The sequence below is a fragment of the Musa acuminata genome, chromosome BXJ2-1 (assembly GCF_036884655.1).
Source record: "Musa acuminata AAA Group cultivar baxijiao chromosome BXJ2-1, Cavendish_Baxijiao_AAA, whole genome shotgun sequence".
Lineage (NCBI taxonomy): Eukaryota > Viridiplantae > Streptophyta > Magnoliopsida > Zingiberales > Musaceae > Musa > Musa acuminata.
Genome location: NC_088338.1, coordinates 9,844,943 through 9,858,355, shown reverse-complemented (window position 1 = coordinate 9,858,355; position 13,413 = coordinate 9,844,943). Strand labels below are relative to the sequence as shown.

Below are 13,413 nucleotides of genomic sequence, written 5' to 3'. Positions count from 1 at the left end.
CAGGGAAATCTTCATCGAGGTGAAGCACGCAACAAAGTTACCTACGACAACGATCCAGGATATATGGCATATTTATTTGCACGTATGAGTCTCTACTACGGTATAGGGACCAACTCGATGGAGATCAGTTAGAAGGAGAATCCAAGGGGTGCCACGTCCACCGCATCATATGCGACCCTCCACCTCATCCTGCTACTGCTACCTACACACACACTATTCCTACTACATCCGTGGAGGCTTCCTCCCCACGTGGCGGTCTTCTAAGCTTATGGTTCTCCAACCCGCTGCTTGCAGTGACAACCTTAATTATCACATATTCTTAGTCAGATCGAGAGGTTTAACCATTTATATTTTACTTGGCGAGTTCTTTGAAAAAAAATCCTCTTTGGGCTTTTCCCGAGAAGCGCCTCTCGTTTTCTGAGTTCTCATCGTCTCTTTTTTTCTAATACCTGAAATACCTCCAATCACCTATCACTTTTCATTTTTTTTTTTGTCCTTTGGACCCATCCATAGGTGAACAATTCAGTTACATCGTTTTTATACTACGTTATAGTGTAGAAAAATATTACATTTTTCTAGTATTACTAAAAATACCATAACATAGCATAAAAAGTTTGTAACTAAATTGATTCACCCCATGGACATGCTCATAAGAAAAGGGAGGAAAAATGATATTCCATGTATTAAGCAAAAAAGGGGATGTTGTTTGGGAATTCTTAAAATGGGGGGCGCTTCTCGGAAAAAAAAATCCAAAAATATTGGGCTTTTTCCAGAATTCACCCATTTCAGTATTATTATAAATACCAATATGTAAAAGGACGGCCATGCTTGCTGATCCGGATTTATGTAAACATTGATTTGTGAAGGATTTGGCTATTCCAACATGTTTCATTCAAGTGAACTTTTTACATACATTAGCATGAAACATAATTGATTCAAGTCCCATCTGATTCTGATACGGATTTGTGTTTAGTGATTTTCTATCAAACTTCACACGTATTCTTAGTCAGATTAGAGTGCGCATATATTTTCCACGTCAACTTTAACAAATTATATCATAAGTGATAAGTCAGATGTTGGTTGTTCGATGTGGGTGATGATTTGGATCCAACCAAGATTTTATTCTCAATTTGTCTTAGGAGGGTATGGTGTCGAGCAAAGGAAGAGTTCCCTTATAAAACTTCATTAAGGGTATGGTGGATAATACCCCTCCAATACTTAAGTTAGTTTTTTATTTGAACAATAAGGTTAAATGTTGAATGTATAGAAATACAATAATATAATAGCGAGTTAGAGAGTTCATGATATACTTCTGATCCGTTCTTTTCTTCATCTATCTTAGGATGGGATGGTGTCGAGCAATGGAAGCGTTTGAGTCGAGACCCTACTAAACTAATAGAGGGGCATGTCTGAAAATGAGCAACCAATGCTTAGTTAGTTTCTTGTTTAGGCGATTAGGTCAAGTGTCAAATATATAGAAATACAATAGTATAAGAGTGAACCTGAGATTTCATGGCATACTTGAGAGCCCCTTTTATAGTTTAACGTGTGATCGTTGGGTTCAAGGACGTGATTAATGGCATAAACAATTACACGCTCCATCCGACCATTAGTGTGATCGTGCAAGGGTAACAGTCAGTTGAGTCATCTTCTCATTTGTATCATCTTCTCATATATTGTGACATGTTGACTTGAATTACAATTATACATAGTGTTAGAGATATAAGAGGGCATCGATGCTAACTGGAAGGTGGTGTTGCGATTGCCTTAGATGTGTCAGAATTGACACCCAACATGAAGAGGTAGCAGCGCGAAATATTCTTTTTCCTCTTTGTGTATCAAAATGAGTTTCTCATTAAAATACCAACTTGATATCCAAATAAAAATATCAACCAGCATAGCATAAACAATAGAGCAAATAATCAATCACACAGTGAGACCAAATCTTTTAACATGGAAAACCCAATATGGGAAAAATCACGGGACCGTAATTCACCTCAAACTTTCACTATCAATAGTAATGATAACAAGTTTATAATAGGTCTTCTCTAGAATAACCAGAGGATCACAATAACATCAAAAACATAGATCTTAGCTCTAGCATATCATCATATGATGGATCTCTTCAAAAGAGAATTCTAGGTCTTACAAAGTAGGTATAGCAGAAAAGTACCTCAGAGAGGGTAAAATATAGATCAATACCGTTAGAATTGTAGAGTTTGCTGCAAGGATTCTCCACATAAAATTTGGGCATTCACCGCGCACACATACGCTGCCGTGCACACACGCATACTGCAACCTCTAATTTTACCCTTTTTCTCTTAATTATTGATTTCTTTAATTTGGGCTCAAACAGTCTAATTTATCCGAGCCCACATATGAGCCGGACCCAACACTTAGTGACCCAACAGGAAGTGACATCACGACCAACGAATGTGTAGTGTATTTGGGATCTCATAGCCAAACTGAACCTTGCAGATCCAAATTTATGCAAGCATGTTACTAGATTTAGTGAAACTAATTTCGGTTGCAGTGAATCTGATTGTGATTCATATTCTAATTCCAAGGACGAATCACCAATATCATTATAAATCTAATTTCTCTATTAGATTCGGATACGAATTGAACTTTCGCAATTTTCGATCGAGCTTCACACATATTCCTGGTCGCATTGGAGCGCAGATATGTTTTTTTCGCAGCATTGGCTAAAATATCGACCCTATTTTCTTTCATTGTTATGTGTGAGTAGAGAATCTTTGGGTAGAGTGGCTATTGGCTCGAGCAAGGAGAGGATTATGTACCAAGTTCAATTAACATTACTACTATACAATTTCAAAAGGTAAGAGTGTCCTAAGACAAAATTTCGAAAAATTATATAATTAATATATGAGTAAATAACCAACAAATGAATAATATATGCTCCACCCTCCGCCATGGCTTGGAAGAAGATAGATATGATTACTTGACGTACAACGTCGATCAGAGTGTTGTTGGTAGTTTAATTTCGTAGATTATGATATGGATGTGGTTGTTGCTATGGAAAATTTGGGTTAAAAGTTGTAGAGTTTGCTATAAGGATTCTCCACATAAAATTTGGGTTAAAACTGACAACATTTTGCCAATGATCGTCAAGTAGAAAATTTAAAATCCTAATCTTTCTCTCTCTCTCCTCTCTTTGTGCACTGCCGTCCTTCGCTGCACGCTGTTTGTTGCGGGCACTCTGATCTCTCTCTTACCTTTGCTGCTCTATATCTCTTTTATCTTTTAATTAATGATTTAGGTTTAAAAGCTCAATTGTCCAAATCTACATATGGGTTGGACCTAAAAAAATCAACGAGATAGCATCAGCGTGTGGTAGTGCCTCTACCAGTTGCATGAGAAGCTTTACTATCAACCCTATAAGTCAGCTCAAGTCTTGATAACGAGCATCTTCGGTGATTCTTATGATCTTAAATATTTCACGGGAGTTTTGTGAAGGGACTGAGTGAGGAAGATGTTGGTTTGGTAGCGTTGTTAAAGTTGCTATAGTTGGAGCCCATAGGAATCCATAACCAAGCGGCATATGAAAGTATTCGAGAGTTTTGTTTGGGTCCTCTACAGTTTCAAGGTTCATCCAAAGAGTTCTATAACACCAACATGTACCCATAAATATAAGTACATATACAGTTACGAGGCCAAGACGGATAGACCACTCTCCATGTATACCCATACAAATGTATGGACCGAAATATTGAGCCAACATATTAATTTGGTAGACTAGATGCCCATCTAATTCAAATCAAATTAAGTTGAACATTAGTCGATTGTAAGTCAATTATGAGTCATATGATTCAATTGAACTAGATAACATAATATCAATAAATATTATTAGTTATATTAAAATATATTTATATTTAAATATTATTAACATATATAATTATTATTATTATTATTATTTATATTTTTTAGTATTATTAATTAATTTTGATAATAAATTTTATTTTTTAAGATAAAAAAATTAATTATGATAATATAGAAAATCCACAGGTTCCTCACGCCAAATAAGGATTCCTCAATCCTTGTCTATGCCCTATCTAAATGGGGAATGAGTGAGAATGGGAGATGGGGGATGAGGGGGGGAAGACAGAGTAAGCACGTCTCCTTGACATCCAAGCTTTTGCCTTATTAGGGTAAAATATAGAATATATAAATTTTCATTAAAAAATAAATATTATAAATAAATGGGAGGGATATAATCATTTTCTTAATGCAAAATGTCATTATGAGCAAGAGTTGATTGATATTTTTACCAAAAATTCAACTGGTTTTATCCCTTTACAAAGTATGACCATAGAATGACTTAGTATACCTAGTAGCAATACAAAATTAATTATAATTGAAAGTAGATATATATATATATATATATAGTAAACTGAGTAGTAATACAAAATTAAATATAACTGAAAAAAGAAAAACAAAACATATTCATATCTTAATTAATAAATTGGGGTTATTTTTATGACTCAAAGGACATATCTTTACATCAATATAGTTAATACAAATACCAAAATTATATTTTATGAAAATTTGAGTTTTAAAATATCTCCAAACTCTGCCCTTCGAAACTCACCAAACTCCAACCTCGTTACAGTGTGCACCTTAACACAATCACTATTTGTTTGTAGCTATGCCATCATCACCTTATCTTGGCCTCCACTATGTTGGATTTTAGGTTAGGTTGATGGGTTATTTACATCTTATTCTTATTCTTATAGGATGAATTTACATTTTATATTATTTACTATATTCGTGTACAATGTTATATTTATTTCTATATATGTATTTTCTATGTCCTATTGGTCCTTTTTCACTAAATAATCTTGAAGATAGCCATAGTATATGAATTTGTCTGGGATCTGTAAATTCCTTTATTCCGAAAGACAAAAAGATTCTTTCAAAAGCTACCTTAGATAAAACCAAAAGATATACTTTAGGAAGCCATTCTACTGATCAAAAGCTGTCCGTATGTTTGGCTCTTCCAAACTTTGAGTTCCTTCTAAAAAGACTTGTGTGATTCTAAATGTCAGAAAATTTTCCAAATAACAAAATATATCACTAATTTCATTCCTTATGTGCCATGGAGGATCATATTACTCTTTCATGGATGCATGGGTTCCTCCCTAATGGCAAGGCTTTACGGTAGGTATCTTAATTGACAGATTATATTTTTAGTAAGTATAAAGGGCTTAAGTATTTTAGGCTAATGATTCAGGCTCGAAGCCAAAGAATCAATTATTTTATTTAGCTAGGATATCATAAAAATCAAAGGACACATCACAACATAGAACCAGTTCCGTACTAAGATTTGATTATGAGCTACGACTTGCTTCTGAAATAGATAAATAAGTAGAATACTGTCATGCAAAACTAATCAGCAAACAATACAAATAAGTAGAAGAAAAGATGATTTTAATCCAGCATCAAAAGTTTAAAGACTTGGATTGATTTAAAAATCATGATAGATGTACTAATATTAATCTGAATTTAAGCATCTTACTGATACTGATGTTTCAAGACCCTAATATTGTACCATCAATATAACATAATTGAAAGATTTCCACTAACTAGAATGGTGCATACGATTGTGAATTAATTAATGAAAAATATTAATATTAATATATTTAATAATCATGATTGTAAATATGACATATCAGATTATATATATAATAGTTATTAGAATTTTAGAATATTACTCATCTTAATGTTAATTTATATTATTAAAACTACATGATGGTAATCATGGATGCACTACAGTATGCATAGTAAAAAATGAAGCTCAAGCTTGCTGTATGATTGTAATATCGAATAACTGGAAATTATAGTGAAATTTGATGTAAACTTGTGTGAAATGATCAATGAAAATCACATAATAATAATAATTATTATTTATCGAAATAATTCGCATAGGACGATGTAAGTCGATGTGAATGAAAGCGACTCTTAAATAATATATCGAAAAGTTAATTGGATGCTTTTATTACAAAAACAAGAATCATAAGATAAATCTTTCGTGTTATCGGAAGATAAAAGGTAACAAACTCAAAAATCTTTGAAGAGGGATATGCAAGGGGATGATTAAGTTTTGATTACCATTAGAGCTATAAAAGAGGATGTAGTGTTGCTTGCCAAAATTTTGACATATGTTCTATTTATTTTGCAAAAATGAGACACAAAAATTAAATTCGGTTCGATAGAAGGATAACAAAAAATATTTGAAAATTTACGGGTTCTAAAGGAAGAAGAGAGTCGAGTAGATATTGTAGGGTGATTTATGTTTAAAGTTGTACCATCCTCCATAATAATATCATCTAAGAACATATTTTTTTTATCCTGATGAGGAGCAAATTACTATTTTGTGAATGACTAGGAGAATATGAACATTACTATTCACTTATATAGTTTGTGTTGCATGACTAAGTCATCAAAATCAACCATAAAAATTAAATCTACATGATAAGATATACAGACAATTAGAGATGAAGAATAGATGTAAGGAATCACAAACTCTTATATATAAATAATTCTCTAATAATCATTATTTATGTGATCTTTTGGATATAGTTTGATTTGATCAACGAGATATTCATTTTACCAACCAAACAAATTGTAGTTTTGGTAGCTACCAGATAATGAGCAAATGACAACAATTCCACACTAAAAAGAAGGGAGTAAACTTATGAATAGAGATTAAGAAACCAGTAGAAACTTATATGTAGAATTCCTTTGGACAAATAAACTATAACCCAACAATCTAACCTAAAACATAAGCTATAACCAAGAAACCTAACATACAACTCAGAAGGAAAGAAAGCGGCTAGATAATTGGTGATGCTGGTAAGGTTGACACTGCAACCAGGTTGGAGCTCAGTGAGCTTGGAAGGGTGAAGCCAGAAGACCTCTATAAGGTTGAAATTGTTGCACTTGTGGAGGACTGCTTGCTGCTACTGCTACTGTACTCGACTTCCTCTTCTTACTTTTCATGCAGTTGTTCTCTAAACCATAGAGGACCGATACAAATCTCTCGTCCTCGATATCAAACCATAGCTGTTTCATCTTGTTGAAGATCGCCCTGATCAGTAGACTGTCATATGCTGCTTGGTGACGGATCCCTACTGGTTCCAATTCCAGCAACTTTGATAGTGTCAACAAACCAGCCTTTCCCTCGTGCAGTCCTTCACAAAACCTAGAGATGTATTTGATATCGTAAAGATCATCACCGAAGACGCTCCTTGTTAAAACCAGGAACTCGTTCAAGGTGTTGGGTAATGGGGCTCGGGTGATCATCTGTATCAGAAAAGCCACGTCGTAGAGTCCATGAAACGTAATATACTTGGACTTGTGGGGATGGCGGAAGAGCTTCACGCACAGCAGATAGGAGCACCGGTATGCATCGACGCCGTCCCGTTGGTTTTTCTGGAGGTTGTGGCCGCTGTGCAGTAGCAACTCGATGGAGTCCTCGGAGCAAACATCCGTATCTGGATCGAAATCCGAAAAATTGAACTGCCAGCAGCACCCCGGCCACGGGGTGTTGCCATCTTTGTCGAATAAGGTGAGGCCGAGCTGGATCAGTCGCATATGGTCGACGTTGTACTTCATGTCATCGTATCTCTCTTCCTCGGTGGCATGGCGAGGGGTGGAGCGAATGAACCCCGGGAACTCGGTATCGATTGCAACGTAAGGAAAGGAGCCACGAAGGCGAAGGATGACGTCCACCTGCTCGACCAGGTTATCCTTCCAAACGTTGATGGCCATGGCATACACTGATCTCTCGATAGCCTATGGTGTGGATAATCTAAATAGACTCGCTCAATAGGAGCGGTGACCCCTTTGGTGTTTATATAGAGACGATTCCTATTGTTTCCCGTCCGGATTAGGTAGGAATACAAAACAAAATTTAGTAACTTACATTTTATATTATTCATTACATGGTATGCAATTTCGAATAATACGGATGATACATACCGATACACAAATCGTCCGCTATCGAACAGACCGTACTACAGTACTACAATAATACACTGTAACATGCTACAGTATTACAGTATAGCAGTGCTACGGTAAGAGAAAACCGTTTGATACGCCCTGATGTACCGCTCGAAACGTCGATATCGTACTGAACCAATCTCGAAACACCGATACGATACGGCATTACATACCTTGATTCATTATATTCAAATGATGTTACTTTCTATTGTCTATTGCTCTATTTCATGAGCAATAGACAATAGTTTAATATAATAAAATCTAAATTAAAAAATTATATTATTATCTTGTAAAAAGAAGGAGCCATTTCTATCCTCCTATTATTTCCAGATCCATCAGTATTAAATTCGGGTTGGTTCAAACCCTCTGATTGAGCATTTGTCCATCTGACCAATTAGAGAAATAATTGAACTGAATACCAATTCTTTGCCCACAAATATTCCAAATAATTTTGGAAAATATACAAATGAAAGAAAATATGGTTAAAAGATTCCATTTCTCTCAAACACAAAAAGGCAATTGCTAGAATTTCCAACACCCATATTGGTCATTCTATCTAAGATTGGAGAGGAGAATCACTCTCGTGTTAAGCTTTCAAAGGTGAAGATCCTCAAGGCTAAACCACACTCCAACGCCTCCCCATCATGCAAATAGACCACCATTATCTACATCTGATTGTATGACACCATATCGTATATAAAGGAAAAGAAAGTCAAGCAAGCAATACAAAAAAAAAAAGATTTTATTTCGCACAAAAGGAACTTGCAAATGAACTAAATGATCACGAAAGCTAAGTGTTAAACTCAATTTTCACATAGCACTACTATCGAACAAAAAGATAACGGACACGTTAAGTACCATCTAAAATCGATGTTCCATCCAGCTCGATATCATCTAGTGTTCCAAGGTACTAAATTAACTTATAGTTTTTGCAAGAACATTATCAAAAACAGCTCATGGCACATGAAATCAAGGTTATTTTGATGGTTTCCCTCTACACAATGTCACTCAGCCTAGAACACTAGAGCGTTTTATAAAACAGAAACACAACAAAATCCACTGCCAACCAGACAAAATGGAACTACAAGTCTATTGCACACCCAGTACAAGCTAAGCACCAAAAGTTTAAAAAAAAAAAAGATATTGCCAAAAAGGATCATGAACATGCACCTAGCACCTTGGCTGCAAAGCTTGCGATGGAATAACATCAAAGGTGGCGAGGCATGATCATGAACCCTTCTCATTCATCTACATCAATCGCAAGCATCTATAACTTTCTAAATTTAATTATCAATTACTAATGGATATTGCTCATGCTATTAGCCACTTGTCGTTAAACTTACCTTTACCACTGCCATTAGTTTGCTGGCCTTAGTGACCCGCATCATCAATCCCTGATTGTCAATCATGTTAATTCCCATAGTATGTTAACATGGAAACTCCAATATTCAATGATGATATTTCCTCATCGTCACCATGGTTAGAGATGTGGGTTCTATTTCTAGCTTGTTAGCTGAAATTTGATCCTGGAAAGTTGAATTGATCTGACTGTTCTTGTTTTCTGCAACAGTGACAGACTGACCTTGTTCTCATTGTTCTCTGTTCTTCAGTAATTTACTGGTCACCATAACAATGGGAGGTCAACATTGGGAGATGCTGCTGGTTGCATCTGCTATCATCTAATCTAACTTTTCTATTTGTCACTTGAAAGCTCTACCATGCCACGACAAGATCGAGGGAATTCCATGATAACTGACCTGAATGGTTAATTCAGCTGAACTCTTTCAGCTTTCTTTTCAACATGTCCATTGACTTCTTCCGGGATTTTGGCTCTGTGCTCCAGTTAGAAAGGCTCCCAAATAACTTTTCTGATGAATCCTTGAATTTTTCAGAGATAATCGCAACTTTTTTGTAGTCCAAAGCACCATAACTTTTCTCCCTCATTACAGGATTCTTGAAATTCTCAGGCTGATTGCTTAGTACAAGGTTCACCAACTGCCTGGATTCTATTAAACAATCTCGGAAACTGCAATCTTTCCTTAGATCGCTGAGACCTGTGCTTTGAAATCTTTCATCTGCAAATGATTCCAACATTTTCAAATCATTGTCAATGCCAATGACAGAATTCAGGTTGAACCTTTTTAGCCTATCGCTAAGAAGAGCTGCCATAATAGAATCAGAAATATGATTCAGAGCACCAACCCCGACTTTGTAGATACCATCTAAAGGCAAAATCTGTTGAGCAGTAGAGATAAGGGAGTCAAGATATATAACAGTTTCTTGGATATAATCATTTGCATGTTCTGGGGCTTTGTCGGCTGTCCATTCGATGTTGTTCATGAGAGCGAGGTACTCGTCCAACTTAGAATCAACCACATTCAAGAATGCATCATAAGCAGCATTCTGTGATGCCTTGAAAACAGCCTTGGCAGTCAATCCAACATGAGGCCTTTCAACTAAGTGTAAAGGGACCGAGCAAAGCTGGGCAGTCTGACATAGGAAAAGATCACAAGTGCATTCCAAAACAGCTATGTTGGCAGCAATTTGCATCGCCTGTGATACATCTAAATTACCTGTATGGATCACCTTTAGTAGAGCCTTGTTCAGATCATCAATCATAAGCTTGTTGAGATACTTCTTTAGAACATCATCAAAGTTGACAGGACCTCCATATGACAAATAGTTGACAGAGTCCTCAATGAAGGAACGCACTACGCGACATATGTCTGGAACAGAGGAAGAGAATGGCGCAATATATGGAAAATCTGGCAGTGTATCTGAGGACTGAAGATGGAATGACACTACATTCATATTGTACTCATACTCTTTCTTGATCACCATCTGTTCAAAGGTATCACTTGCAAGGGTGTCTCCTATTTGCTTGCGGCATTCACTGAGGAGAAGTTCATGGTACTTGTCTCTGTTGTTATCAAGAACCTCAAGCAAAGGTGTTAACCCATACCCATGGTGCATGAGAGTGTCAGCAACAAGAGTAACAAAGTCTTTTATAAGAAGAAGGTGGTTTGCGGTGTCCATACGAGAGAACTGATCCTCTAGAACGGATGTCATCTTTGAGATAGCTGTATTCCATAAGGTCTCCACCTGGCTCTCTGACACCAATCCCCCAGCAGTTTGTAAAACTCGGTTTTCCACAATGAAAAACCCAGCAATTTGTGCAAAGAAAGGTCTGTGAGATTCAAGAAAGGATTGAACTGGCGGCATCTGCAAGTCCAAATTCAGCTGCATTAACCGATTCTTGTAATAGTTCTTGCGAAATTTATCCTCAAGACTGAGGCAGCTGTGTATATGGTGTGCCCGATATACTGGGGCCAGATCAAACTCTAGCACCGAATCTTCATCAACATGCTCAACATCCAATGTGTACACAGGATCACCAACACCAAACCGACTCTGCTTTTCAGCTTCCTCCCGGCGAGCACGCTTTTCGTCTTCCCTTTGTCGGGCTGACGAAGCATGTCCGATAGCCAACTGCCCAATCTCCACAGCCATGCTCCTTATGTGAACTAACCAATCATCGAACTCACTACACACTTTCTTTTCAATGTGCAGCTTAATTACAGGTATCTGCTTCTCGATTGCCTTCCTGAGGGCCTGAAATGGAGTTTTTTGTATGTAATCCTTCTCGATCAAGTCCAAGATCCTCACTGCAGGGTAGAACCGGTTGTTTGAGACATGCATGTTGCATGTCAGGCATAGTTTTGAGAGTTGCAAACAGACCTCCAATGTTTCTATGGCCTTTGTGACATTTTTCTTGATCGAGTAAAGCTCAAGGAGCTCATCAAACTTCGGTAAAAGTGTACTTGCCACCTCTTGTAGCTGGAAATTCTGGTTCGACAGCGAGCTCTTGAGTTCATCAGCGTCGACCAACACATCCCGTAACTCATCAACCGCAAGAATGAATTCCTCATAGTGAAGTCTGCACAGCTCTTCTATCTCCACTTCCTTCTTACCAACCAGATTCACGAGTTGGTGCAAGAGGGCCTCAGGCTTCCCTCTCTCAAATGCATACGTAACAATGGGGCCTACATTCTCATGCTCCCCATTTATGATCGACCTCACAAGGACAACATCAATCCCTTCATCCCCATTCTCCACTACATTTCTCTTCTTGGATGGAGCATGCATCTTTGTCCCAAAATCTGAAACAAATGTGAATAAGATAACTATAGTTTTTCACTAGTAACAACCAAAATCAGATTCTTCTTTTCTTTCTTTTTTAAACAGACAGACAACTCTATAGACAACTTAGAAAGAAACAAATAGAAGATCTCTCCATTAAAGCTTTTCATCTCACGCCATAAGACTCATTCAGAAGCACGGTTTTTTAACCTCAAAGTTCTTAATTATAGAAACACAAAATATTTTCACCCCTGCGCTGATACAAACATCAAGAGAACTATAATCAGCAAGAGAATGATTAAATTACCAAGAAAATTATAATGCCTTAGGACTTCATTTCAATGAAAAATCACTTCTTTTTCTCTAGAAAAAAAATACTTCAAATGATGTATAACCTTTGGAAAAGATTTCTCTCCAGAAAACTTAAATGGAGCGGGTAAACCCATCGAATATAAACCACCAAAAACCACAAGCGAACATACCGAAAGGCGGCTCCTTTTCCCCGGAAAAACACAGAGAACAAGAACCACGAGACAAAAACCACAGGCAACCGTTCCGAAATGCAGATCCTTTATCTCGGAAACGCAGAGGACAAGAATCGGGATGAAGGCTTCGCTTGAGAATCACAGGCGAGGGCGAGAGAAGAGAAATGTGGGGAGGCTTCCTTTAAGCTAGGGCTTCCTAGGAACTGAAGAAAGGGAGTGTATCTTTGATCCCCACTTGTCGCTTTAAATAATAACAACAATGAACCAACCCAGACTGTGATGTCTTCTGTCAACGTCAGCGTCTTCGTCGTCCGTCTCGTCCCATTTGCTGCCCCGCGAGTTCTTCGCACTGCTTGCTGACTCCCGGTTCGAGTGCGCGCCCCCGGAAATCGAGCACACCGAAGCCCGAGCCACCGTTCGACCGGCCCGATCAGACCGTCCTGGACCGGATGGCTTTGACCACGGGCCGGACCGGTCTAATGAGATAATGATAAGATTACTGTATAATAACGATTAATTAATAAGGGGTAAAACACTGTTTTATAATCCGTTTATTAATCCATGAGTATATTTTTGCTTGAAAGCACAGCACGAATTTAATGCAAAAAAGTATACATAATAAACACAACAAAAGTCAAATGCTGCCGTGGATCGAATGTTTCCCAAGTTTGACTCCTACGGCTACACGTAACTCATTTAGCACATTGGGATTAGATGCCCAATTCTCGTGTACTGAAAAGGCTCTCAAAAGAAAGGCAAGGAGGAA

The 13,413-nt window shown here is 37.2% G+C and overlaps 2 protein-coding genes across 2 annotated transcripts; both read right to left on the bottom strand.

Moving 5' to 3' along the window:
- Positions 1-6,903: 6,903 nt before the first annotated feature.
- LOC103994822 (probable CCR4-associated factor 1 homolog 6) lies at positions 6,904-7,791 on the bottom strand. Its single transcript, XM_009415265.2, has one exon. It carries the CDS (start codon positions 7,789-7,791, stop codon positions 6,904-6,906), a length of 888 nt encoding a protein of 295 aa, XP_009413540.2.
- Positions 7,792-9,150: 1,359 nt separating this feature from the next.
- On the bottom strand, positions 9,151-12,824 carry LOC135598858 (exocyst complex component SEC15A-like). Its single transcript, XM_065093265.1, has 2 exons — positions 12,645-12,824; positions 9,151-12,182 (listed from the first exon to the last, which is right to left on the bottom strand). The coding sequence occupies exon 2, from the start codon at positions 12,166-12,168 to the stop codon at positions 9,793-9,795; it is 2,376 nt and encodes a 791-aa protein (XP_064949337.1). The 5' UTR covers positions 12,169-12,182; positions 12,645-12,824; the 3' UTR covers positions 9,151-9,792.
- Positions 12,825-13,413: the final 589 nt, after the last annotated feature.

What these genes read in the sequence shown, in the direction of transcription:
- LOC103994822 (XM_009415265.2), bottom strand. Translation starts at nt 7,791, where the DNA reads ATGGCCATCAACGTTTGGAAGGATAACCTGGTCGAGCAGGTGGACGTC.
- LOC135598858 (XM_065093265.1), bottom strand. Translation starts at nt 12,168, where the DNA reads ATGCATGCTCCATCCAAGAAGAGAAATGTAGTGGAGAATGGGGATGAA.